Genomic DNA, 26,367 nt, shown 5'->3' on the forward strand with positions numbered 1-26,367 from the left:
GGTTCAGGCTGAGGGCAGCGAGGAGGAAAGGGGCTGCATGGGGGGATGTGTGGGGAGTGGGACCCCTGGACCTCAGAATGGAGGGGTGGAAGACATACCCTTCAGCAGCTATACCCCTCCACACAGCCACTGGGACCCTCCACACAGCCTGCCAAGTGGTTGGCTGGCCTCTGCCTGGCCGTGTCCTGTGACAGGGACCTCCTGCTCTGTACAACTCTGACTACTGAGAAATTCTTGTAAATGTTCCTGACATTGACCCAGAAATTCCACTCCTGGAAAATAAACACAACATGAGGGGAAAACGTATGGGAGGAGGTTTGCCATAACAGGATAGATAATGGTGAAAAACTTCCAACAGCTCAAATTCAGGGCCCTCCATACTGCGTGCACTAGTCCCTCTGAACTTGCCCTTTGGCTGTCTTGGGCACAACACACACACACATCACACTCATTCAACATTCACACACAATGCTCACACGCACACAGACTGGGAGTGACCTTCCAGCCCACCACGGACCACCACCCAGAATCCCAGACCTGCTGCCCTGGTGGTGCGGCCCCCGTCTGCCTCTGAGAGCTCCTCTCCTGCACTGCCCCCTTGCTCACTCCGCTGCAGACACACTGGCCTTCTTTCTGTCCCAGACTCATTCCTGCCCCAGGGCCTTTGCTCTTGCTGTTCCCTTTGCCTGGAACCCTCCTCCCAGGAAGGCTTCCTCATCTGCCAGGGAAGCTGACCCTGATCATCATGTCCTGGTCTCACGTCCCTCCTCTGTCATCTGTTCCTTCGTGTGGATTCCCTCATCTCCCCCTCCTCTCCTCCTCCCTGCACTGCGCTCGGCTCCTCTGGCCCCTTCCCCCTCCCGCTACCCTGATAATCGACCCAAACCAGCCCCAAATTAGGCAAACGCGCACACACAAACCAACTCGTCCCCAGCCGCGGAGGCGAGAGTTCAAACAACGCGACCAATTTATAAACAATTTTCTCTGTGACGATTAAGTTACATTTTCCCCAATAGCTGCTTAATTTTCTTGTCAAAAATACACAGTTTTCACATTTGTCTCGCTGTAAGGGTAATTAATTTCCAGACCATAAGTAAGAACTTAATTTGATACCTGCAAGGATTATAAACTATTTCAAGCTGTTGTTTACATGAAATCAAGAAAGATTCGTTCTGTTTGCAATTATGTTAATGAGGAAATAGAGCAGGTATTTTTTTTACGTTACTTGGCATCATTTCGCCGTTACCAATGAATTAGTCTAAAGGGTGGGCCGCTGCTGCAAACCCTCCACACCTAGTTTTAAGGTGACCCTGGCTGGTGAGGGGGCCCCGCGGTTCGGCCGAGTATCCCAAGGAAGGCTCTTGTGGGAACGGCTCTGGGGATCAGGGCCGGTGAACTCTGGGGACTGGCGTGTCCCCAGGTTGTCAGCAGCGAGCCGGGCCTGGAGGTAGGACCGAGGAACCTTCTGATGGTGAGATGCAAGACGGAGGGTGATCAGGGTGGCCCCTTTGGAAGGAGGCATCCCGGGAGAGGTGCTCAGCACAGGCAACGGCTCGGGGGCGTGGAAGGTCCCTTGTGCCCGAGAACGGGGCCAGAGCAGAGGAAGTGTGGAGGCGGCGGAGGGAGGGGAGCTGGGCCACGCCGTGATGGCCACGTGTGCCCCACCACACCGAGAAGGCAAGGAGCCTTCAAGACGTACAAGGGGGTGGCCAGACGTGCACGGAGGCAGGACCCTCAGAGTCCGGGCTGGCTGTCGCTGGGGAGGTGGGGGCCAGCATGCTTCCCAGCCCTCTCCTTGTCCGCGCAGGGCCTACCCCCGAGCCTGCCTGGAGCGGCCGGCCTGAGGCTGTGGGCAGAGTCCTCGTGAATCCCGGCATGCTGGAGACAGCCCAGGGGAGGCCGGAACAATGTCCCACTGTGGCCCCGTGGGGATGGCGTGCCACCACTTGCCACCGGCCCTACGTTGTAAAGTCTCTCCCCATGGATCCAGTTTCGCCCTGCTGGCCCTCGAGGGGTTAGGCCTGGGACAGGCACCGGCTCACTCGACACAGGAACCATTTACGGTCGGGATAAAGGCCGCTTGTGCTGGCACCGAAAGGCGAGCATTGCCCTGCCTCGTCGTCTGTCACCATTGCATCTGTCAGGTGGTGTGAGCGGGGGCAGCGCAGCAAGGGGACTTGTGTGGGGACAAGGGCAGGCCCGCCGCAAGGAAGAACAGCCCACAGTCTCCGGCTTCCTGGGAAACCCGTGAGGATCTCCCTCTGCCCTGGGCCTCAGTGGGCCCATCATCTGGGGGAAGAGGGCAGCTCTGAGGCAGGGGGACTCACGGGCCTGAGGGGCTGGAGGGGGAGCAGGCACTGCAGGAGGCCCACGACCCAGACACAGGCCCGTCCAGGGGACGTTTCCTTCACGACAGGGAGGGTGTGTGATAGGAAACAGGCCACCGAGAAGGCCGGAAACAGGAACGTTCCTCAGGCCCTGCGCCTGGCCCCGCTGGAGTCGAGGCCTCGCCCAGCTCCGGCGGGAATGCTGGGTGAAGACGGGAGGTGCAGGGAAGACCCGGGAAGGGGAGGAGAGCAGAGGGCGTTTCCGCCACCTCGTCAGCAAAGCTCCGAGTGACCGGCCTGGCCTGTGTTCCCGACGTCACTGCCCTGTCTCCCGCCGCCTGGGAGCCGTGAGGACAGCTGGGCCACCCTGGCCTTGGGCGTTAATCTCAAATCGAGCCCTATCAGGACTGTGGCCACCATGGGCAGGGACGCCAGGGGGACACAGGGGCTGTGCTGGCCTCTGGCAGGAGACAGACAATTCCAGATGGTGTTTAAACAGTCACTTTGTATTTTAACATTTCCGTGCGTGATCGCACGGGTGTTAACGTGCGTAGAACAGGGCACAAGAGCCCTCACATGGCGGTGTCACAGGGGCATCTCTTAGGGCGAGGCTGCCACAGGGCAAGCACTTACGTTTACAAAAGTGGGTGGGCATCCAGAGGACCGTTATGTAGAACGCCACGTGGGGAGATGTAGAGGGACCCCGTGAGACCCTGGGCAGGAGAGGGGAGCCGGGCAGCGCTCCCCTCACTCGGGGCCTCACCAGGCAATGACCCTGTGAGGTGGGAGCGGCAGCCACACCTGACCCCGCCTGGAGGCACCTGCCCACGGAAAAGACAGGCTCCCGCCAGGTTTACGGAGCCACAAAATAAGTGGGTTTTCCTCGTAAAAGGGCAGGGAGGATTCGGCTGGCTCTGTGGCTGGGGGCTTGGTGTCACTGCAGCAACTGAAAGCCTTGGGGGGTGTGGTGTGCACAGTGGCCAGGTTGGAGCAGGGGTCTGCTCGAGCCAGGGAGGAGGCTGGGCTGGGTCGGGAAGCGGCCCTCCTGTGCCCAAGCGTCACCGTCCCTTTTAGCTCTTGCTCTGTCACTGGGGGTCGGATCTGAAGGTGTTCAGGCTGGTCTTGCTGCAGAGCTCCAATTTTAGGAATAGAGGGAAACGGAGTGGGACAGACAAGCCAGTTCACCTCACCCCTGAGGCCATGTTGGTGGCCTCTCCATAAAGTGGCACAGCCCCTAACCGCAGGCCCAGGAGCTGCAGCTCTGCGAACCCCGTTTCGCCTCTTCCCTCGGCAGGGAGAGGCCCCAGGAAGGAGGTCGAGCGTCCCCATCTGCGCAAGGTGCTTTTGCCTAATCCACGAAGCACCCACGAGGCAGGGAGGAGAGACGGGAAACTGAGGCAGAGAGCAGCAAGGTGACTGGCCCCTCAGCTGGTGTCTGACGGAGCTGAGCAGACGGGGGAGCAGGAGGTGAGTGAGAGGATGTGAGCCCCTGGGCACCCGAACACCACGGGCTTAGGACTCTGGGAGTGGTGTCTTGACGAGGCGCCTGCCCTCCCTCCCTCCGCACCTTCGCAGGGCGTGATGACCTGCGCCCTCCCAGGCCTCCTGCCCGCACAGTCGTCCCCACAGGCGCATTCTCGCCTTCCAGGACAGGCATCCGTGGGCTTCACGACCTTCCACCCACCGGGGAGTGAACTCGGGAGGGACAAGGGGGCGGCGGTGCTGTGAGGGGCCCTCTCGTGTCCAGCAGATACAGGGCTCGTAGCCACCCCCGTCCGCCCTGCCTTTGTCACCTGTCCCTGGGAATGGCCAGTCCCCGGCCTCCTCACCTAGGAAGCCCTCCTGCATGTTGGTGGTGCCGTGCTGCCCCCTCGAATCCACAGACACGACGGCTTCACCCCCTTGTGTCTTTCCGCTCCCATGATCTCAGAGGCCCAGCCGAGCCCAGGGCTGGGGCAGTGCTAGCCCCAGTCAGAGCAGACCCCGTCCCCTCCCCTGCCCAGCCCCCGGCTCCGGCCTCCCTCCCGGGCTCTGGTGAGGCCCAGTCTCGACATCTCTCCTCCCGTGTCTGTCACCCCTCCCTCTCTACCTCCATCCTTCATTCTTTTCCCCTCCATTTCTAAGCATTGGTGTTCCAAGTGCCCATTGAACATGTCCAGGCTTGGCCCGACTTGCCTCACCGTGTATCCCTTCAAGCAAAGACCCCATCCAGGTGCTCCCGTCAGAAACCCAGGGTCCATCTGGACACCCTGTCCCCTCAGTCTGCCTGTCCAGTCCAGCGGACTGTGGGCTGTGACCCCACAGGTGTCCACCTGGGTGCAAGGCACCGACATTGGATCCAAATCCCACTGCAGCCCCTCTCTGCTCTTGGGGTACCCACCCTCCCCTATCTCTAATCCTCCTCCTCCCCCAAGTTCTTAGGGGGATTTCTAAAGTCCCTAATTCGGCTGGCAGGGCCAGGCCCATGCCTCACTCACCGGCTCTGCCTCGCCTGCTCTCTCAGTCTCAAGATGGCTGTGCCCGCTGGTCCCCCGGGCCTTTGCACAGGCTGCACACGCTGGCGCCTCTTCCACCCCGTGTGGTCCTCTGCCTCATTCACTCCTGGTTGGCTCTAGGCCCCTGGCCCCCAACCAGGGGAGCCCCTGCCTGCCTGCCTGCCTGGTGCCGTCCCCTTTTCACATGGGGAAATAGGTAATTACAGGTCATTCTGTGCATCCCCTCCTCTGCCTGCTGGACTGTGTGTTCCAAGGGGCAGGGACCAGCCCGCCCCACTCACAGTGGCAACCCCTGCATGTAGCTGGTGCCCAGTGGACAGAAGATGGATGCACGCACGTATGCAGCGTTTCAGGAGTCCTTCCTGGCTTTTTTACTTTCTGCTCCCGTGACCGCTGGTCCCTCTGTCCAGACCAGACGGCATTATTTTTTAGGACACCGTGGGTTCTGGGGAAGGCACAGGGTTGAGGGGACACTGTCACGGGACCCCACCAGCGCAGTTTCCACCTGGCTATTGGATGTGGCCCCTCTTGTTGAAAGGTGACGTCATAAAGCCTTAACAAGACTCGTGCGTCTGCCAAGTGCACCCAGGTGGCCCCACACGGGTGCTGGGAAGACTAGATTCCATCACCGCTGTGGGGCTCCCACCACCAGATGCGCTCTGCCCGGGACTCACGGGATCCCATCCCAAGCATTTCTCTGGTTCTTGGGGCTGAGAGTGGCCAGGGGACATGGGTCACCTGGGCATTGGCACCTTGGACCAGGGCCTTACACTACCCTGAGGAGCCCCTGCCCAGGGGTGGGTGCTAGTGGTCCAATGGGGTGTCCTCAGGCCCCTCCGGGGAGGAGGTGAGTGGGCCCTGCTGGATAGAGTGTCCCTGTGCGGGCGGCAGGCTGGCCGACCACCTCACTGCCCACACAGATGGCTCTTTATGTGTGAGACCTGACCTGCGGTTCCCGGCCGGCAGGGAGTAGAGGGGGGCTGTGCACGCTGACCAACCTGCACCCCAGGGCAGGGGTGGTGGTGGTGGGCAGGGAGCAGGGGGGATGGGAGGGGGCATGCACGGCCCCACAGGTCCCCTTCAAGGCACACTTGCCCTTCTTCAGTCTATTCTCAATGTACCAGAGCAACGTAGCTAAAAACGTGAGTCTCACGGTGGCCCTCCTTGGCCCCAAAGCCCCCACCTCCCTTCAAGTGAAGCCTCAGTCCTTCCAAGGGCTCACAGGGCCAGGTGTCTGCCCACTCTCTTGCCTGTCTGCTCCCGCCTCCAGGATTCCCCTCACCCTGTGGCTCCAGCCACATTGCTGTCCTGCTATTGCTCAAAACAAGCCAGGCACGGTCCTACCTCAGGGCCTTTGCACTTGCTGTGCCCTCTGCCTGGAACACTGTCCCCCTAGATAGCCACATGCCTTGCCCCTGCGCCCCCTAGATATCTTTCCTGCAGATTGGCATACCCTCCAGTCTTCTTTTGAAGGGCCCAGATCCTGCCTAGACACAGTTTCTTTTTTTTTTCCTTTTTTTGTTGAGGAAGATTCACCCTGAGCTAACATCTGCGCCAATCTTCCTCTATTTTGTATGTGGGTTGCTGCCATAGCATGGCCACTGAGGAGTGGTGTAGGTCTGCCCAGGGAAACCAAACGCTGCGGAAGAAGCAGAGTACGCTGAACTTAACCATTAGGTCAGGAGCCAGCCCCCAGAGGGTTTCTTTTGAGTGAAAGCAGGGTGTAAGGCCTCACCTCTCAGGCTATCCTGGTGCTATTTTGCCTTTCTGAGAGCAGGACCTGTGACAGGGCCTGTGTACAGGGCATTTTCTGATGCTGGACCCACAGGCATGTGCCATACCCTGCTTGTCTGGTCCACACACTGACTCCCATTGCACAGACAAGGATCTGGAGGTCAGAGGGGCCCCCAGTTTGATAAGGGCCCCGGAAGAGTAGGCTTTTCTGGTCAGCCCTCCCTCATCCTACAGCCTCTTCCAAACTTGGGGAGGGGTCCAAGGCGCCCCTGCTCTGGGCCAGCACGGGCACCCCCTCAAGGCCACGGGCGTGAGGGCGGGGGTGGTGGAGCGGAGGCATGAATGGATGCTCCGGTGACGAGGGCAGGAGCAGCGGATGAGGAACGGGGTGGGGAGGGAGCGCGCTGCCAACCCAAACAGCCCGGCGCGCCTCAGCCCCGTGTTTAATCCACAAAAATTTCCATCTGCCTCTGGAGCCCTCGGAACCTGGGCAACGAGAGGCGTGCGCTCTGCAAAACAAACACGCTCGGCCGGTGGCTCCGTGTGCTCGCGGCCCGGCTCCAAGCGCAGCGTCAGCCATTTTGTGGACACGGCGTCCACAGGGGAGCGAAGCCCCAAGCCGGTGGATTCGGGGGGCCCCGGGCGCGGGGAAGTGGCCCGCCACTTGCTCGATGTGGCTTGCGGCTGGGGACCTGCTGGCGTCCACCTGCCACGCTGCCCCGGGCGCCGAGGGCGCGCTCCGACCCCATCGGGCCCGTGGCCCACTGTGGCAGCCACCCAGTTCCCACCCTTGGATGTCCGGACACTCACACCCTGACCCTGGCCTGGCAGGGTAGACCCTGAGGGGGAGGTGGCCGAACGTGCCAGGCGCGGGCTCCCTGCTGCCTGCCTGCACGGCCTGGGCCACTGCCCCCTTCCGGGCTGGTCCCCTCCCGGGCGGGCGGGACAGCCCTGCGCCTGGGCTGGGACATCTATTTTTGGTAGTGACCAAGCCACTGCTTAATATGCAGGACTGGCTGGGGGCAGGCTGTGCCCTGACCCGCAGGGTGACAAGTTTAAAAAAGGGCCCATTTTGATCAAAATACATGTTTTTCTGAGGTCGGCCAAGGCGGCCGGGCAGGGTTTGCCACAAAGACAAGGATCGGGGCCACCCTCACGTGGGTCCCCACAAATGGCCGGCCCAGCCCGATGCCCCCAATTGATGCCATTGATTATACGTCACCAAATAGCACGCACGAAGGGCTCTCCGCCACCAGGCTGCACGCCACTGCCGGATACGCATGTCTCTGTCTGCCACCCAACCCTGTCCCCTGCCTTTCTCAGAAGCAGTCAACCCACAGAAGCTGACACAGGCTTGAGTTAAAGTTTTGAAAAATGTAAATTTCCTTTCCGGCCAATATTTGAGCCTATAAATAGAGTCATTCAGGAGAGGCTGAGCTGGAGGGGTATCGTTCCAGGCAGACGGGGAGAGAGACACCCAGGAAGAGGAGGGCAGGGCAGAGGGAAAGCCAGATTCTTCGGGGCTGCTGAGGATGTGAAAAGCAGGAGGCCACAGGGGAGCAGGGGAAACTGAGGCTCAGACTCAAGAGGCTTGTCCAGGGCCACCCAGTGGGGTCAGGGCAGAGCTGGAGCTCTCGGATTGGCCCCTGACCCCAGCCCTCCCACCAGTGGCCAGCCCACCCTCATGGCCATTCTCTCTGAGCTCTGCACTCAGACACCAGGTCTTTCGGCTCTGGAACTTGCCACAGGGCCTTTGCGCATGAGGCTCCCCTAGCCTGGATGTGAATCAGCTCATGACTCCTCCCCACCGTGCTCGGTATAGAGCATTAATGTCATCCTCTCCACTCACAGTGAGGAGACCAAAGCGCTGAGAGCCATTGTGACCTGCCCGGGTCTCATGGCCAGTGAGCAGAGGGGGCAGGGCTTGAACCTGGCCTTTGGCTAGAAAAGTGCAAAGGGGGGCTCGAGTTTTGCCCTCTGAGAAGGGGGCAAGGGGATGGCAGGGCCCCTTGGGGCTCACATGCATGTGAGCAGCCTCGTCCCTTTGGCCAGCGGCGAACACGTGGAATCTGAGAACACACTGGCGTGAGAGCCAGGCTGCCCAGGTCCAAATCCTGGCTCTGCCCCCTGGCAGGACCACAGGGAGGGACGGAGGCTCTGGGGTCCGTAAGATGGGCATAGTGATCAGGGTGCCCACCCTGCCCCAAGGGGTAGGTGAAAACAGCTGGCCCTGGATACACCCAGTTCACAGAAGGCTCTGGGCCTCTGGGGCATCGGGTGTGTGGGCAGCAGCTGTAAGGGACCAGGCCACAGTAAGTGCCCTGAGGATGACACTTCTCTCCTCTTTCCTCTAAACTATAGTGACCAAACCAGACTTGTCCTCCCAGACTTGGACAGAGGGGGAAACTGAGGCTCAGAGAGGCCGGTAGGCATTGCCCGGGTCACCCAGGAGGGTATCCCCGGGAGGTACCGGGCACCTCCCCGTGGGCCTCCTCCTCCAGGCCATGCCCTGTCGCAACGGCTCCACTTTCCCGGAGATGGGGACCTCCTGCTGGGGGCCAGTCATCAGGGTCACTGCTTTTCCCTGAATAGGCCCCCCGCCAGGCCCCACCCCAGGATACAAGCAGGCCAGAAACAGGCTTCAAAAGCCAGCACTCACATTCCTTCCTGGAAAGCCAAGCATCTGATGCCAGTAACAGGCGAGGCCACCCACCATGGGGGGATCTGCTCCTGCTGGCCAGGAGGGAGTGGACGGGGGGGCAGTGAGGGGCGAGCCACGAGGCCAGCCTTCCCGCCTCCTGCCTCCACATTGGGAGGCCCCGGACGACAGCCCGGCGGGCACACTGCCCTGAGCGTCAGTCCTGATGCCAGCTCCAGGTTTTAGCTCTGGGCCAGCCTTAGCTCTGACCCCCCTCCCACAGCCATGGCCTTTTGGTGGCAAACCCCTCAGACACCATAGGGGCCTGCGGGCCTCATGCTTGATGGGATGGAAAGGTCTAGAATGCCTGCAGATCCCTCAAAGACCCCCTGACCGATGCCCTCATTTCAATGACAGGGAAACCGAGTCCCTGAAAGGGGAGGGATGTGATTTTTCAGTCTCCTGATTTTTCAGACCCATAGGCGTGATTGGGGCCCCTGATGCCCCTAGCTGTGATGGGTCACCCACTTCTCTGACCTCAGTGAGGGGCTCCCTGCAGATGAGGCTTGGCCACTCAGACGGAGAATCCTGCTGCGGCCCTGTCACCTGGACCATGGGGACGAGGGTGGAGAGAGGAGGGCTCACGGGGGTACGTACCCCGTGGCTGACCACGGCCCACCTCCACTGTCCCTGTTTGTCCCTTTGGTGCCAGCCCGGCTGCTGCTGACCACCGGGTGCCAGCCCACGCTGGGGGACAGACGGCTAGGCAGGAGTGCCTCCCAGGCCTCTCTCCCTGGTGCCTCCTAACCCTGGTGGGGGCTTGACCCACAAAACCAAGCCCAGCATGTGGGCCCCTTGGGTGCCGGGTTGTCCCAGGGGTCCTGCTGGGGGCAGAGGGCTGAACTGCCGGCCATGCTGTCATCCCCCTGAGTGGCTGGCCGCTGACATGGGTCCCTGGAAAGGGCTGTTGAGGTGGGCTGTATGTGGACAAGAACAGGCTGGCAGCAGAGACCACCTTACACTCAGGTGGGCGAGCCCAAGTCCCGGAGTGGCTGCTGCCTCTGGTGGGTGGACAGACGAAGGTCCCTGTCAACGGACGACTCCAGAGGTTCCTGCTCCTCCCATCACATTGCTGGAAAACAGCTGTCCTGCCGGGTCTATGTTCCCCAAATCCTCTGGGTGGGGCCACGTGACTCGCTCTCTCCAATGGGATCAAGCAGACGTGATGTGTGTGTTACTTCTGGGCTGAAGTAGTTAAGAGCTGGGGCCATTCTTCAGGCCTGGGAGGGGCCTGGCCCCAGTGGACATCTTGGCAGGGAGAGGGCCTGAGGGGAAGGAGGCTCAGACCAATGACCAACACCAGACAGCAGGTGCTGAGTGTAGCTGGAGCCCCGGGAGGAGGCTCTCAGGGGAGTGACTCAGGACGGCAAGACTGGGTGACAGTCCTTCAGGTGGGAGAGCAGCCCTGGCTGACAGAGGACCAAGGACCAGAGCAGGAGGCTGGACGGGAATTGGCAGACCTTGTGTCTGATGCACCTCCCATGAAACACCTAGGAATAGGCACCCTGACTGTAAAAACCATCTCGACCTCAGACAAGATGAGAACCTAGCGTCTCAGAATAGCTCACAGGCATCTACTGCCAGGATGGCCCCAGCGCCCTGGAGCCAGGCTCTGCTCTCACTGCCCTCCCCAGTGCCATCTCGGGCAGCATGGTTTCATGAAACTGGCATGCCCGTTCCTGGCATCTTAGGTTACTTTCTTAGCCATCATCGGGGTGTCTCTCCAGAGCACCTGACAGACATGGGCTCACCGGCATCGTGCATTAAGGCTGCCTAACCTCCCCCAGCTGGAGGCATCTCGGTTTATCCAGCTCTGCTCTCTCTACAATCAAGCGGCTCCTGGTGTCTCGCTATTACAAACCGGAGTGTGACAAACATCCTCACATGTAAATCCACAGCCCTGGGGCTCCCTCTCCTAGGAGTGGAGATGTTAGCTCACAGGGCATGGGTATTTTTAATGCTAACAGAGGTTGCTAGATTCCTTTCCAGAAGCCCTGTTACTACAGTAACTCACGTCCCCACCAGCAATGTGTAAGAATGCCTGTTTCCCCACATCCGTGCCAGCATGGGCTATTATTATTTTCTTAAATTTTGACGTCACTGTGCATTCCCCTGGCTGCTGGTGAGGGTGGTCAACTTCCAGCAGAAGACTGTTGGCCAAAGCTGGGCCGTCTATTGAAAGACGCCTCCTGAGCCACACTTTGGGCAAGGCCTGTGGGCGCTGCCCTGGTCAGGATGCCCAGTGCAGCTTCCCAGAGGCCCCAAGCGGCCCAAGCCCAAAGGGCTCTGACCTCGGGCTCCCTCCAGGGGCGCAGCAACCCCGTCCCAGGGGCCGTCAAGTCTCCCTGGCGCTCGCAGGGCACGGGGACTCCCTGGCAAGCCCGCCCACCTCTGCCCAGGAATGGGGGTGGTGGTGCTCAGCGTCAACTGACGCTTTCATTATAGGTTTATCTTTGAAACCCTAGACAAAACAGGGCTTGTGTGGTTTGACTGAAGAGCCAGCACCTCAGGACCTCGCCATCCACTAAGACGGCTCCTCAGGAAAGAAAAAATACACTAACCTTAAAATAACCAGTTCCCAGAATAGCAACTAATGACGGCTTCTGAAGGGAGCCCTTTGATCAGCTAGAGCCCCACGCCTTCGCCTATTTACGGCCATGTCACTCAAGAGCAGCTCACCAGCAAAGGGAGAAGTGTTGGGGGGGCAGGGGAAAGTGGGGGGCTGGGCGGGCAGGGCCCTCGGTGCCCGTTTGAGGCCGCCCGACTTTCTGATGCAAGCAGCCCGGGCTGGTGGTGAGGTGCTCCATGGAGTCTCAGGCGGCTTGGTGCGCCAGGGGCAGCCTGGAAAGGCAGCCTCATGCAGTGGACACTGCTCCTGACAGCCCCCTGAGAGCCCAAGTGGTGGAAGCCAAGGCTGGTGGGAGGCAGATGTGGTTATAAGCACCAGAATCCCAGGCAGATTCTGGTGTCCTCAGGGACCTCGGCGAGGCGTGGGTCATGGGCTCTGGGGGCTCAAGGGGGGGACTTCCAGGGAGATTCTGTGGAATGGGAGCCCAGAGGGGTCTGCAAGGATGTGCCCCTGTTGGGAGATGGGGATGCCAGAGTTGTAAGATGCTGCTCTCCCGCCAGCTGCCTCATGTCTGCCCTGCGTCAGGCACCCACTCACCCTATTGGTGTTCACCCAGCACCTCCCTGGCCCTGGCCCGGGTCAGGGGCCAATGGGGGACCACACTCACCCCTGCCAGCAGAGACATGGCAGTCTAAAGCTGCCCTGTCCAAAAGCCCAGTCACCAGGCCTGTTTGGCTACGGAGCACCTGAAATGTGGCTTGTGAAACCGAGGAATTGAATTTTAATTTGATTTAATTTTAATTCAAATTTAAATGCAGATTCTCAATTCAGTTATTGGAAAATGTTGAAGTATGTTTGGAATGACTGAGGTACGAGAAGCTCCTTCAACCATAAATTTTTTGGAATCTAAATGCAGACCAAGTTGTTCTGATGGAAACGTAACATCTGAACTGGACATGCTGTGAGAGTAAAACACACACTGGCTTTGAAGAAAGAATGTCGACCATCCCAACAGTTTTTTTATATTGATTATATATTGAAATGATAATATTTTCATCTATTGGGTTAAATGAATTTAATCTGTTTCTTTTTATTTTTTTAAATGCAGATATTGGAATTTAAAATTATACCTATGGCTCGTACTTTATTTCTGTTGGACAACAGTGGCCTAGATCAAGGATCAGCAAACTTTTCCATAAAGGGCCAGATAGTAAATATCGTAGGCATTGTGGATCACATACAGTCTCTGTCACACATTCTTCTGTGTTTTTTTGTTTTAAATGCATGAACAGGTCGGGAGCCCAATTTGGTCCACAGGCCACAGTTGGCCGGCCCCTGGTCTAGAGGCTCCCAGCTGAATCAGGCCAGCTGGCCTCAGTACAACAGCACTCAATTAGTGGGGGATCCCTTCCTCTCTGAGGTATAGAGGGCCTGGAGAAGAGTGTCCTTCTCAGTCCAGCCTGCTGAGGGCTGGTGGCCCAACTGGACCCCCTGGAGTCCCAGCATGTGACCTACTTATGATTAAGACCCTAGGGACCAGCATGAACCAGACATGTTATACCAACCCATAGCTCCCAGTGTCCTGGGGAGACGAAACACAGCAGGAACCAGTACAGGGAGCTGGGGACATAGCAGCCATGAGACACAGGCTGCCCAGAAAAAAATCCCATCTTCAAAATGCTGATTCTGTCCCTGTAAGTGGACAAGAGCTTGTCTGACCACAGGTTGGAGGGACAGACTCACCAGCACTGATGCACTAACCAGGAAGGAAGGGAGGGTATGAGGAGGAACACGCAGTGAGAGTGGAACCCACAGATGGGAGAGGCGCCTTTGATGAACTGTCACCTGGAGCTTTGGTTCTCATAGTCTCACAGGTGATGGATGGCTGGGTATCCAGGCCCAGGCTTGCTCCAGGTGGGCAGTCTCACAGCAGAGCCTGCCATAAAGCTGGGACCTTCAAAGGGCTCCACGTTCAGTATGCGGGTCAGTGAGAAATAAGCCACTCCCTGAAAAGACTGTCAAGAAGACTGCCTTGCCACTAAGAGCAGTGGAACAATACTTGCCCTGAGAAGTCACAGCCACAAGCTGGTCCACTCTTAGCTTGGAAGCCTAAATGCATACCACCCGGGTGGTCCGGAAAACTTGGAGCCTAGGATTCAAGTCCAGGCTGGTGGTATTCCCACACGTATAGTAAAGGAAGAGGTCACCATGCATCATCCCTCAGGGCCTCAACTTTGCCCTAGGCTCAAAAATTCCCACAGATAAATTTTAAGATATATGAAATTACTATTTTAGAAAAGAAAACCCTTAAAGGGAATGAAACATCATGAATGAGAGCCAGCAGAAACAAACAAACAAACAAACAAAAAAACAAAAAAACCCCAGAGAAACAGACTCACAAAGACTTTAGATACCAGAATTATCGAAAACTAAATATAAAATAGCCATATTCAACCCACTTCAAGAAATTTTTTTAAAGTTTAAATATTCAAGTAAATAGAAAGATACTATAAAAATGATTTATCAAGAATGCATAAAAACCAAATAGAATTTCCATAAATAGAAAAATAATAATTGAAATTTAAAATTCATTGGGCAGGCTTAACAGCAGGTTAGATATAGTTGAAGAAATAATTAGTGAGTTGGAAGATGGATCGGAAGACATTATCCAGAATACAGTACAGAAAAACAAAGTGAATAAAAAAAAAATGAGAGAAGGATTAGGAGACACGGAGGGGAGTGAGACGGTCCACCATACGTCTAATAAAAATTCCAGAAGGAGATAATGAGCTTAAGCAAAATCTGAAGAGGTAATGGCTGAGGGTAGTCCAGAACGGATACAAAACACCAAACCACAGATTAAGAAAATTTACTGAATTCCAAGCAGAACAAACAAAAGAAACTCTCTATTGACACATCATAGTGAAAACGCGGAACACTCGAGTCAAAGGAAAGATCTTAAAAGCAGCTAGAGAGAAGAGATACATTGCTTTCCAAAGACCAACAATTCATCCTCATGCTTGTTTTCCACAGTAACAGTGGAAACCAAAGAAGTGTTGGATGATATTTCCAATGTGCAAAAGAACATCATTTTGGTAACCTAGGGCCTAGAATTTTATACCCAGTGGAAATATCTTTTAAAAACAACAATAAAACATTCATTTTAAAACAAAATCTGAGAGATTTTGATTTTCAGTGAAGGAAATTCTAATGAATATTTTAGCCAGAAAAAAAGTGATCCTAGATGTGAGATCTGAGATGAAAAATAAACGATGAGTGACCAAAGAGGCAAATAGTTGGGTAAATTTTAACACATAACAATTGTATAAAAATTCTAATTATGAATTGTTGGGTTAAAAAATACACACAATTTAACTAAAATATATAACAACAAAGCATATAAGTCAGCAGGAGAGTGACTGAAGCTTAAGTGTCCTAAGGTCCTTATGTTATTACAAATACAGGTAAAGATAGCAATTAACTTGCTATATATCCATTTAAAACGTTCTAGGTTAACCTCTACGAGAATGGCAATAGGGGGCTGGCCTGGTGGTGCAGGTGTTAAGTGCGCGCCCTCCGCTGTGGTGGCCCGGGTTTTGCCGGTTCAGATCCCTGGCGTGCACCGATGCACTGCTTGGCAAGCCATGCTGTGGCGGCATCCCATATAAAGTGGAGGAAGATGGGCACGGATGTTAGCCCAGGGCCAGTCTTCCTTGGCAAAAAAAGAGGAGGATTGGCAGATGTTAGCACAGGGCTGATGTCCTCACAAAAAAAAAAAAAAAAAAAAGAAAAAAAAAAAGAATGGCAATAGAATACGTAACTTCAAAACCAGTAGAAGGAAAAATGGAATGAGAAATAATCATCGATCCAACAGGAGGCAAAAACGAGGAGCAAAATAAACACTAAAAAATTTAGTACAAATGGAAAGTACAAAATTCATTGCTAGAAATCAACCCAAATATATTAGAAATTACATTAAGTGTAAATGTATTAAATAATTTTTAAAAACACAGCCATATAGTGTTTACAAAAGACATCTAAAATACGTATATAGGATGAAACAGAATTTAAAAACTTAACACCAAAATCAGAAAAATAAATCACAAGAAAACTACAGGTCAATATCCTTTAGGAATACAGATCCAAATATTCTTAACAAAATATTAGCAAAGCAACTCCAGCAACATATAAAAGAGATTATACACCATGACTAAGTGGGAAATGCAAAGTTGGTTTGACAGCCCCAAAATCAATTAATGTGTTACACCATATTAAAAGAATAAGGGATAAGAACTATGTAACCGTCTCGAAAGATGCAGAATGGGCATTTGAGAAAATCTAACATCCATTCGTGATAAGAGCTCTGAACACACTAGAAATAGAAAGAAACATCCTTTATCCTGATAAAGAGCATCTACAGAAAACTTACAGCTAACATCACACTTAATAGCAAATGACTGAATGATTTTCCTAGCCACTTCTAGTCAACATTTTACTGGAAGTTCAAGCCAGTATAATTAGGCAAAAAAAAGAAATTAAATGCATCCAGATTGGAAGGAAGAAGTTAAACCGTCCTTATTCACACATGACATGATCTTATATATAGAAAATCCTAAGGAATCAACAACAGTAACAACAAACTTTACTAAAATTAATAACAGTGAAGTCACAGTTTACAAGCTTGATATAAAAAATTAATTGTATCTCTATATACTAATAAGAAACCATTCAAAAATGAAATTAAGAAAAAAATTCCATTGACAATAGCATTGAAAATAATAAAATATTTAGGAGTAAATTTAACAAAAGATGTGTAAGATTTGCACACTGAAAACTAGAAAACATCACTTGAAGAAATTAAAGTAGACCAAATAAATGGCAGGATATACCATGTTCATGAATTAGAAGACTTAATATTGTTAAGATGTCAGTTTTCCCCAAGTGGATGTATAGATTCCACACAATCCCTATCAAAATCCCACCAGGCTCTTTTTTTTTTTTTTTTTGGTAGAAATTGACAAGCTGATTCTAAAATTCATACAAAAGGACTTAGGACTTAGAATGGGCAAAATAATTTGAAAAAGAAGAACAAAATTGGAAGATTTACACTACCTGATTTCAAAACTTACTATAAAGGTACAATAATCAAGACAGCGTAACATGGTTTTAAGGAACAACAGAACAGCAATGAGAATCCAGAAACAAACCCATTTATTTATGCTCAACTGATTTTTGACAAAAGTGCCATGACAATTCAGTGGGGGAAAAATAGTCTTTTCAATAAATGGTGCAGAGGCAATTGGCTATCCATAAGCAAAACCAAACCAAAACAAAACTTAACTTAGATTTTACTTCAAACCACACCCCAAAATGAACTCAAAATAAATCACAGACCTAAATATAAGAGTGAAATCTATAAAACTTCTAGAAGAAAAAATAGAAGAAAATGTTCATGACCTTGGAGTAGGCAAAGAGGTCTTAGATACAACATCAAAAGCACAAGCCATACAAGAAAAGATAAATTGGACTTTATTGAAATTTAAAACTTTTGTGTTTTGAAAGACATGATTAAGAAAATGAAAAGAGAGCCACAGAATGGGAGAAAATATTTGCAAGTCATATATCTGATAAAGGACTTGTATCCAGAACATATAAACAATTCTGACAACTCAATAACAGAACAAACTACTTAACTGGAAAATGGGCAAGAGAGTTGAATAAACATTTCACCAAAGAAGACTATGAATGGCTAATAAGCACATGAAAAGTCGCTCAACATCATTAGTGATTAGGGAAATGCAAATCAAACCCACAATGAGATACCATTACACACTCACTCGAAGGGCTAAAACAAAAAAGACCAACCATACCATTTATTTGCAAGGATATGGAGAAAGTGGGACCTTTGTGCATTACTGGTGGGAAATCAAAATGGTACAGACCCTTTGTAAAACAACTTAGACGTTTTTCAGAAAGTTAAACAGAAACTCACCATATGACCCACCAATTCCACTCTGAGGAACCTAACCAAGAGAAATGAAAACATATGTCCACACAAAGACTTGTAGATAAAAGTTCACAGCAGCATTACCCATAATAGCCAAAACTGGAAACAATCCAAGTGTCCGTCAACTGGGAAATGGATAAACACAATGTGGTCTATCCACACAACAGAGAACTATTCACCATGAGAAAGGAAAGAAACGCAGGGTGGAGCGTAGATGAGCCTCAAGAACATTACACTGTGTGAAAAAAGCTAAACACAAAACACCACATATTGTTTGATTCCATTTACATGAAACGTCCAGAAAAGGCAAATGTCTAGCCTTAGAGAAATTTAAGGATACGGAGACAGAAAGCAGATCAGTGACTGACTGGCTGGGGGTAGGAGCTGGCAATGATTGCAAATGGGACTGAGGGAATTTGAGGGGTGTTGAGAATGTTCTAAAACTTAGTTTGGATGATGGTTGCACTTCAAACTAGAAGTTTACTAAAATTTGTCTAGAATTTAGTAAAACTAGAATTTTACTAAAATACATTTATATTGTGTGAATTTTTTTTTTAAACTTTATTTATTTATGTTTCCCCCCAAAGCCCCAGTAGATAGTTGTATGTCATAGCTGCACATCCTTCTAGTTGCTGTATGTGGGACGCTGCCTCAGCATGGCCTGACAAGCGGTGGCGTAGGTGCGCGCCTGGGATCCGAACCTGGGCCGCCAGCAACAGAGCGCACGCACTTAACCGCTAAGCCATGGGGCCGGCCTATATTGTGTGAATTTTATGGCATATAAATAAAGCTTTGAAAAAAAAGATGTACATGGGCTGGCCCGGTGGCATAGTGGTTAAGTTTGTGCGCTCTGCTTCGGTGGCCTGGGGTTTGCGAGTCTGGATCCCGGGCGTGGACCTACGCACCGCTCATCAAGCCATGCTATGGCAGCATCCCACGTATAAAATGGAGGAAGATGGGTGTGTATGTTAGCTCAGGGCCAATCTTCCTCACCATGGAAAAAACAAAAGATGTACAAGCAAAATTAAGTTTGCATAGCAATGATAATAGACTTTAAGGGGAAAAGCACTACTTGAGATAAAGAAGGTGCTATGTAATTTATAAAATACTGAAATCCAGCAGTGAATATATAAAAATCTGAATATGATTTGTACCTAATCATAAGATCTAAAAATATATAATGTAAAAATTGACAGAAATATAAGGAAAACTAGACAAATACTCCACAACAGTTGGAATTTCAACACATTTCTCAGTAATGATAGATCAAGTAGATAAAAATATTCCAATGAGGATATAGATCTAAACAAAACAATTAACAAGCTTGTTCTAAGGGACATAAAGACAAAACTGCACCAACAGCATCAGAATGCACACAGTATTCAAGTACAGAAGGTAAATTTATAAAAATTGACCACAAATTATGCCATAAAACGTATTTCAAAATGTTTCAAAGGATTGATAGCACGCAATTGCTTTCTCTGACAACAGAGCGACAACATTCAAAAGCTCTCACAACCATAAAAATCATATTGCTATATAGCTCCTGAGATAAACAAGAGGTCATAATGGAGACTAGAAAAATATATAAGTGAATGAACATTGAAATTAAATGCTATATATCGAAACTTGGCAGATGCAGTTTGAGTGGTATTTAGAGAAAAAACATATAGCCTTAAAGGCACACCTTAGAAATTGAGCAAGTCTGAAAATTAACAACTATCCAACCTAAGGAGTTAAAGAAAGAACAATATATTAAATCCAAGTAAATAAAAGGAAAAAAATGAAGAGAAGTGAATGAAACAAAACCAAACGTACCATAGAGAGGATCAACCAAGTCAAAAATTTCTTGAAAATGTTAATAAAATTGGCAAATAGCTGGCAAGCTTGACTAATGGAAAAAAAGGAAAGGCACAAATAAACAATATTGGCTGATGATACAGACGTTAAATATCATAAATGCTGATAGATTTGAAAACTAAGATGGAATGTACAAATTCTTAGAACATGTAACTTATCAAAACTGACACAAGAAGAAATAGAAAACCCGCACAGTCTCATAACCAGGAAAGTCACTGAATCGGAATTAAACATCTTCCCACAAAGAAAACACCAAGCCTAGACATCTTTCAGGGCCACTAAACATTCAAGGGAAAAAAAGAATCCTAATCTGATACAAAAGATTCCAGAATATAGAAACAGAGGGAACACTTCTCAATTCATTCTGTGAGGCTCACATAAATTTGATACCAAAACCTGATGAGGACAGTATAAGAAAGGAAAATCGTGTTACGTACGTATCTCACACGTGAACACCAACACAAAAATTCTAAACAAAACAATAGCAAGGGGATTTCAGCAGTGTTTAGGAAATAATATACAATGTGAAGGATTGGGGGTGATGGGGAGGCTGGAGACCACATAGGTGGCTGGAAAAATAAGCTAAGTGCAAGACGATGAAGGCCTGAGCGCTGAACTCAGCACGGAGGGAGAGGGGCTGAGAGCAAGGATGAGCTGCATCCAGGTGGCTCTGGGGTTGGGGGGCAGGGAGTTTTCCAGGATGACAAGACCCCAGGGCCCCACCTGTAGGCCTGGGTGGATGGAAGATTCCCTCTGGGATGAGGGACAGAGCACCAAGAGCAGGGTCTGGGGCAGATGCCAAGTCCTGGGTAACTGGGCCTTCCTGGTCCAAGGTGTGTGCTCAGCAAAGGGGAGGTGTGTGGGGGGGTGTCCTGGGCTGGGGGGCGTTGCTATCCAGGAGAAAGGTGTGCCTGGCAGGGTTCTGGGACAAGAGGCAGTGGAAGGAGTGTCAGGTGGTAAGGGCCGCTTCCCACCCACACCCTCTGAACTGGGGCCTGGAAACCCAGGACTTCTCTGGGTCCGGCTCGGAGCCATGAATATTTCCGGCCAAAACAGAGAAGAAAGCAACTCTCCCAGCTCACTGTGTGCCTCATATCAGCAAAAGCAGTATGAGCTGAGTTTGCAAAATAAACAGGGCTCAGCGTAAACACTGAGCAGGTCCTGGGCACTGAGCTAAGAATACACATGGGGGAGGGGGGCTGGAGAGCCTCCCCCCCATCGGGGCCCGGAGAGCCACTGGGATGCCTGCCTTCCCAGCAGCCCCGACTCCAGTGGGCAGGAGAAACCCGCGCGGGGGGCTGGGGGCTGGGCAGGGGCCGGTGTCCACAGGACTCCTGTCCCAGGGCCTGACGAGGCCCCTCCACTGTCAGAATCAGCCCTGCTCCCCAACCACAACAGCCCCCGGCCCTCACTGCTTGCCCTCCTGCCCGGCCCTCCGTGTTCACGCTGGTGTCCCTTTTGAACAGACCCCTTATGTTTTTGAAATCCTTCCTGGTTTCCTCCGTCTCTCTCCACCTCGTCTCCCCCGCCTCCTTGGGGTCTCCGCGGGGACCAGCTCTTCACCTAACTAGCTGTGTGACCTTAGGCAACCACTCAACCTCTCTGGGCCTGTTTCCCCACCTGCAAAAGAATTTATTTGGGCAAACAAAAGTCCTTTCCAGAGTAAAGACAACATGAAAGATCATGTGGCAGCTCTGGTGGTCTTTGCACGGAAGCAAAGAGCAGTTCACACCTCCCCTTTCACAACCAAAGGGAGGCCAGTGGGGAGCGGGTCCCAGATGTGGGGCCGTTCCAGGTGTCTGCGGGTGAGGCCGGCGGGGCACAGGCTGCAGGGTGGGAATGCTGTTTCTGCTCTCTGCACCCCTGGAGCGAGGAGGGCCTGCACAGCCAGGCCAGGCCGCGGACAGGGGTACGAGGTTCCCCAGGGATGGGGAGGCATCCTGAAGGGCAGGTAGGGGGCTCTCAGTTGGAGTAAGGGCGCGCTGCTGCCAAGCCAGAGTTGCGACAAGGCCACCGGACTCCAGGGAGAAGGAAGTGCCTGGGGTCCTTCTCCGCAACGCGACCCCCAGCCTGGACATAAGGAGAGGGTGGCTCCCTGCAGGGAAACGAGACCCCCCTGAACAAGCTGAGCTGGTCTTCCCTGGGAACTCCCTGCAAGTGGACACCCCAGGCCCCTGACCCTCAGAGTGATCTGCTCCTGAGAGAGGGGGCCAGTCAGCGCTCATCCCAAAGGCTCCTCTCCCAGCCCCTCCTCTTGCGCGGGGCGAGCTGGCCTAGGATGGGACCCCTGTCACAGCTGAGGGCCTGAGCTGAGATGAGGAAGCAGCTGGGGGCCAGAGCCTCGACTCCCACTGCCAGGGCCAGGCTCCCTTCCGGCCTGAGGCCAGCCTGGCGGGGTTGGGAAGGCCCAGGGGCTCTGGCTGGGGTTGGCGGGCAGTGGCTCTGCCACTGCGTGGGCCTGCCCGGCCTCCAAGGGCTGGGCGGCTGCTCGATTTCCTGCCCCCAACTTCCCGCAGTCAGCAGGATTGCTCTGGGGTTGTTTATGGTCCTGATGGCTGCAGCGATAAGGTGGGGCCCAGGACGTGCCACTGTGCCCAGCGAGGCCCTTTCCCAGGGTCTGTCCCCCAGGGGGGCATCGGTTAGTGGCTGGGGAGGGGCTGGGCAGGCTGCCACTGACTGAGCCGGATGCCGCCCCACGGCAGCCTCTGTTTGGGTCCAGCACATCTCCACCGATGCCTTGACAGACAGCGGGGCGCTGCGATTCAGCGTGGAGCATGGGCCTGCTCGCTATCTCGGAGACCCTACGTGGGGGACTCCAGCTCTCAGACTGAACCGGCTCCCCTGCAGGACAGCGGGGTGAAGACAGCACAGAATCAGCCTCGCTAAGTTCTGTGCGGGCGGAAGCCCCTAGAATCCTCGCAACCCAGAAATGGCCCCTCTCGTGGGTGCAGAGCCTGATGGCCGAGGCCATCAGGGGCTTTGTTCCCAAACCTTGCCCCCAGGGATCAGGGACTCCGGAACCCGCTTCCTTTGTTGTTCAGATCTGAAGAAACGTGGGCACGTAATTGTGCACCCCAAGGCCAGCGCTGGCCCCACCTCAGCCCACCACACTGACCTCGGCCGACTGCCTCCTGGTTCTCGGACCCCCGCAGGCTGCCGGGCGGCTGCTGGCCCAGCCTGGGGAGGGGGCACTGCTCCAGGGAGCCCTGTCTTCTACCCATTGTCACCCCAGAGGACACTGGGTTCCAGTCTGGGCTTAAAGGGGTGGGCTGTCCTGAGAAGCATAAGGAAGGCCTGGTACAGCGGGGTGGGGGATAGAACGGGGCCTGGACGGGGAAGTGAGGGGCGGAGAGCGCATCTGGACGATGGGACAGCGCAGTGGCTCCCAGGGCTGCTGGGGCAGGCATGCTCACGGGCCCAGGGGCTGCCACAATTCCTGCCAGTGGTGGGGGCCGGTCAGCAAAAGCAGCCTTTGCCAAGGATGTTCCAGGGCTGGGCGAGGATGTCAGCATGGGTGCCTGTTTCCATTCCCTGGCTCTACCTCTGTTTCCTTTGAGGCCGGGAAGCCCCCACGCAGGGTCCCTGGCCTGCCGTACTGCCGCGTCTTGAAGGGTGTGCCAGCCCTGAGTCCCTGGTCTCACAGGCGAGAAAGAGCAAAAGCCAAGGACACATCTTGTTCACCAAAGCGGCAGAGTCCAGGGCCCCCGAGCCTCTGATCCTAACCGGCCTGGTGCGCTGACCTCTGCTGGTCTCAGTTCCCATCCTGCCAGGCAGGGACATGTCCTGCGGGGCCATCTACCTGAGAAAAGGCGAGGCATCAGCCCTGCTCAGGCCTTTGCTGGCCGAGGTGGGCCAGGCCCTCCGGCACGGTCAGGGTATTGGTGTCACACTGTCCCAGCAGGTCAGGCCTGAAGTGAGGGCCCCAGTGGGCACCTGGACAGCGACCCTCCCTCCCCCTGCCTGAGCTCACTTACTAGTTTCCTGGACCCCTTCAGCCCAGGCTAGCAGCAGACTGTAGAGGAGGGAGGGGGTGATGCTGCAGGCCCCAGGGCCCAGGTGTGGCTGGGCAGGAATGGGGAGCCGTGCCCCTGCCCGGTCTACCCAGCTGCAGCCAAGAAGGAAGTGGGCCAGAGCCAGGCGTTGCCGGGGCAACCGAGCAGCAGACGCCCTCCCTGCCTGACCGAAATTCTCTATTTTTAGCCTCCCAGCTACTTTCAGATAAAGTCCATGTAGATGGAGGAGCTGTGCGGCAAGATAACAGCCAGCTCCAAACCACAGAGACTTCAAAGGGCAGCGCCAGCCATGGGCCTGAGAAAGGCCCTCTCACTCCCCAGAACCTCCCCTGGCTCCCCGGATGCCCTGGGAAGAGGTTCCCGCGCTGAGAGGCTGGGCAATGGGCACAGAGCCTGGCGGGGAGCAGGGGCATCCCAGAGGCCAAGGCTGCACGGGCTGAGGGACCGGCGCCCCGCAGCAGAGGGAGCATGGGCATCACGGCAGCAGAGGAACCACAGGCCCCGAATTCCACGTGGATGCCCAGCAGGGCCTTGGCAGACACTCCACACCCCCAGCGTGGTCAGGACCCTACAGCGGAGGGTCCTGGAGGCCACAGCCCCTCCTGGCTACTTGACACACCCCTGTGCCACTGTCAGCGCCTCTGAAGTCCCCAAGCGCACATGGGCTGGGGGCCGAGGAGCCACATGCACTGTGGACGGCACTGCCCACCATGGCATGCTCTGGGAGGTTCTCAGCTACTCCAGGGAGGGGCCTGCGGGCACTTGGTGCCACTTGCTAGTAAATACGCCAATTGTCAGAGGTCGAGAAACCAGCCTGGCCTCGACTCAGGCCGTCCTCCTCCCATGGGACCAACACTCAGCTGGGTGGGGAAGAGCGGACACAAGCCCTGTCTCAGGGAGACCCTGGCATCATGTGGGCAACACTGCACTGGGGAAGGAAGGGAGGAAAGAGAGCGGGAAGGAAGGAGGGAAGGACGGAGGGAAGGAGGGAGACCCACAGTGGCCTAGGTTACCATCCAATTCCCAGTACATGGTGGGACAGAGCCAGGAGAATGAAACGCCACTGTGGGTGGTGCTGTACTGGCCCCAAAGACTACGCCCACCAGGAGCAATGCCACACTGTCCCCCAGCCGACATGGGCTGGGACCCTGGTGCCTACCTTGTCTTCCACGCGATTCAGGCGGGCACCGATGCTGTTACTGCCACGGTCCTTGCTCTTTTCTGGGGGCAAAGCACAGAAATCAGGGATGCACGTGTGGGCAGGGGGGAGGGGCAGGGCAGGGCAGGGTTGGAAGGCCTGAACCTCTGAGGACATCTTTTAGAAGTGCATCTGTGGCGAGAACTTCAGGAGATGGTGGGGTGGGCAGGGCACTGGCAGGGCTCCAGCCTTCCTAGCTCCGTAACCTCGGAGAGCCCGTCAGGGGAGGACAGGGACACGTCCTGCCCAGGGGGGCTGCCTGAGGTACAAATCCTACATCCTGCCCTCCGGGGAGGCAGTGGCCTCGCTCAGGCCCGGGAGTGCCTGCTACCCCAGCTGCCCCCCCATCCCGGCCCCCACATGAGCTGCAGTGCCCACTTAAACTTGGGCTAGGGCAACCCCAAGGAAGCTGCCTGGCCCCGTCCTCCCCTGGTGCGCCCACAGCCCTGGTCCAGAGGACATGAGGACTCAGAGCTGGAGAATGCACCTGTTGTGCTGCCACCAATGGCCCCTCGAGCTCTGGGCTGGCGACTCATCCCCAATGCCACTCCCCGTCCCTCCCTGCACAGGATCCGGTCATGTCTCCATACCCAGGTCTTCAATGGCCCGGAAGAGTCTGCCATTTAAAGGGATCCACATGGGTCCTTGTACAAGCTGAAATTCGTTTGTAAAACATGTTCTAAGCCACCTTGCTTAGGGTGGGGTCTACCTGCCCCTTCTCTCTGGCTTTTGCTGCATGTCAGGTACTTTGGAGGCCCCAACAGCTGTTCTGATGGTGGGGAGAGGCAGGTGTGGGTGGAGGGCGGGAAAAAGGTCCAACACGGGCCACCATGCCCAGGATGCCTTGACGTGGAAACCCACCTGAGCCGGAGATGAAGAGGGAGGGCTTTCCGATGGACTGGTCCAGCCTGGGAGGGAGGGAGACAGAGACCAGCTTATGCTCGGCCCAGGCACCACATGGACACCCAGCCTGTTGGCGGGCAGATGGGCTGATGCGCCCAGCAAGACAAGCTGCCCACCCCCTCTGGGGGTCACCCACCACTGCCACCCACACACCTGCCAGGTGCCTCCCAGGCCCGTGCTTCTGAGGGGGCTGGGCAGGGGGCTGAGAGACGAGGGCCAGTGGTTGGGCTGCTCCTTAGAATTCCTCCCGGGGCAGGGCGGAGGGCCCAGGATCGCCCAGTGTCCTGTGGCCACTTCATGAATGCCCCAGGCCAGGCGCCTTGGTCACGCTCAGAGAAGCAGGCCTGTGGGTGGGCCCTTCCAGGGCGAGGCCAGGTTGCTGAGCAGGGTGTACTTCACGTCTCATTGGTGGGTCAGTGACGGGGGGGCAGCCTGAGCCCCCAGCCGTGGTCAGGATGGGCACATTCCCCTGCCACACTCTGTGACACCCGGAACTAGGTTCCCAGGCTAGCCCACCGAAGAGGTACAGCTGGTCTGGGCCTGCACAGACTCCCAAGAACCAC

The 26,367-nt window shown here is 54.3% G+C and overlaps 1 protein-coding gene across 3 annotated transcripts in view; it reads right to left on the reverse strand.

Moving 5' to 3' along the window:
- Window positions 1-26,367, reverse strand: part of KCNQ1 (potassium voltage-gated channel subfamily Q member 1) — a 356,534-nt gene that overhangs the window by 52,786 nt on the left and 277,381 nt on the right. For all 3 annotated transcript variants that reach the window (XM_087422475.1, XM_004441115.3, XM_087422474.1), the window contains 2 exons: window positions 25,763-25,809; window positions 24,863-24,924 (listed from right to left, as the gene is read on the reverse strand). In XM_087422475.1, coding sequence (XP_087278601.1) covers window positions 24,863-24,924; window positions 25,763-25,809 — 109 coding nt within the window. The remainder of the gene's footprint in view (window positions 1-24,862; window positions 24,925-25,762; window positions 25,810-26,367) is intronic.

The sequence above is a fragment of the Ceratotherium simum genome, chromosome 34, assembly GCF_057802395.1.
Source record: "Ceratotherium simum simum isolate JZ-2026a chromosome 34, ASM5780239v1, whole genome shotgun sequence".
In the NCBI taxonomy this organism is placed as follows: Eukaryota; Metazoa; Chordata; class Mammalia; order Perissodactyla; family Rhinocerotidae; genus Ceratotherium; species Ceratotherium simum.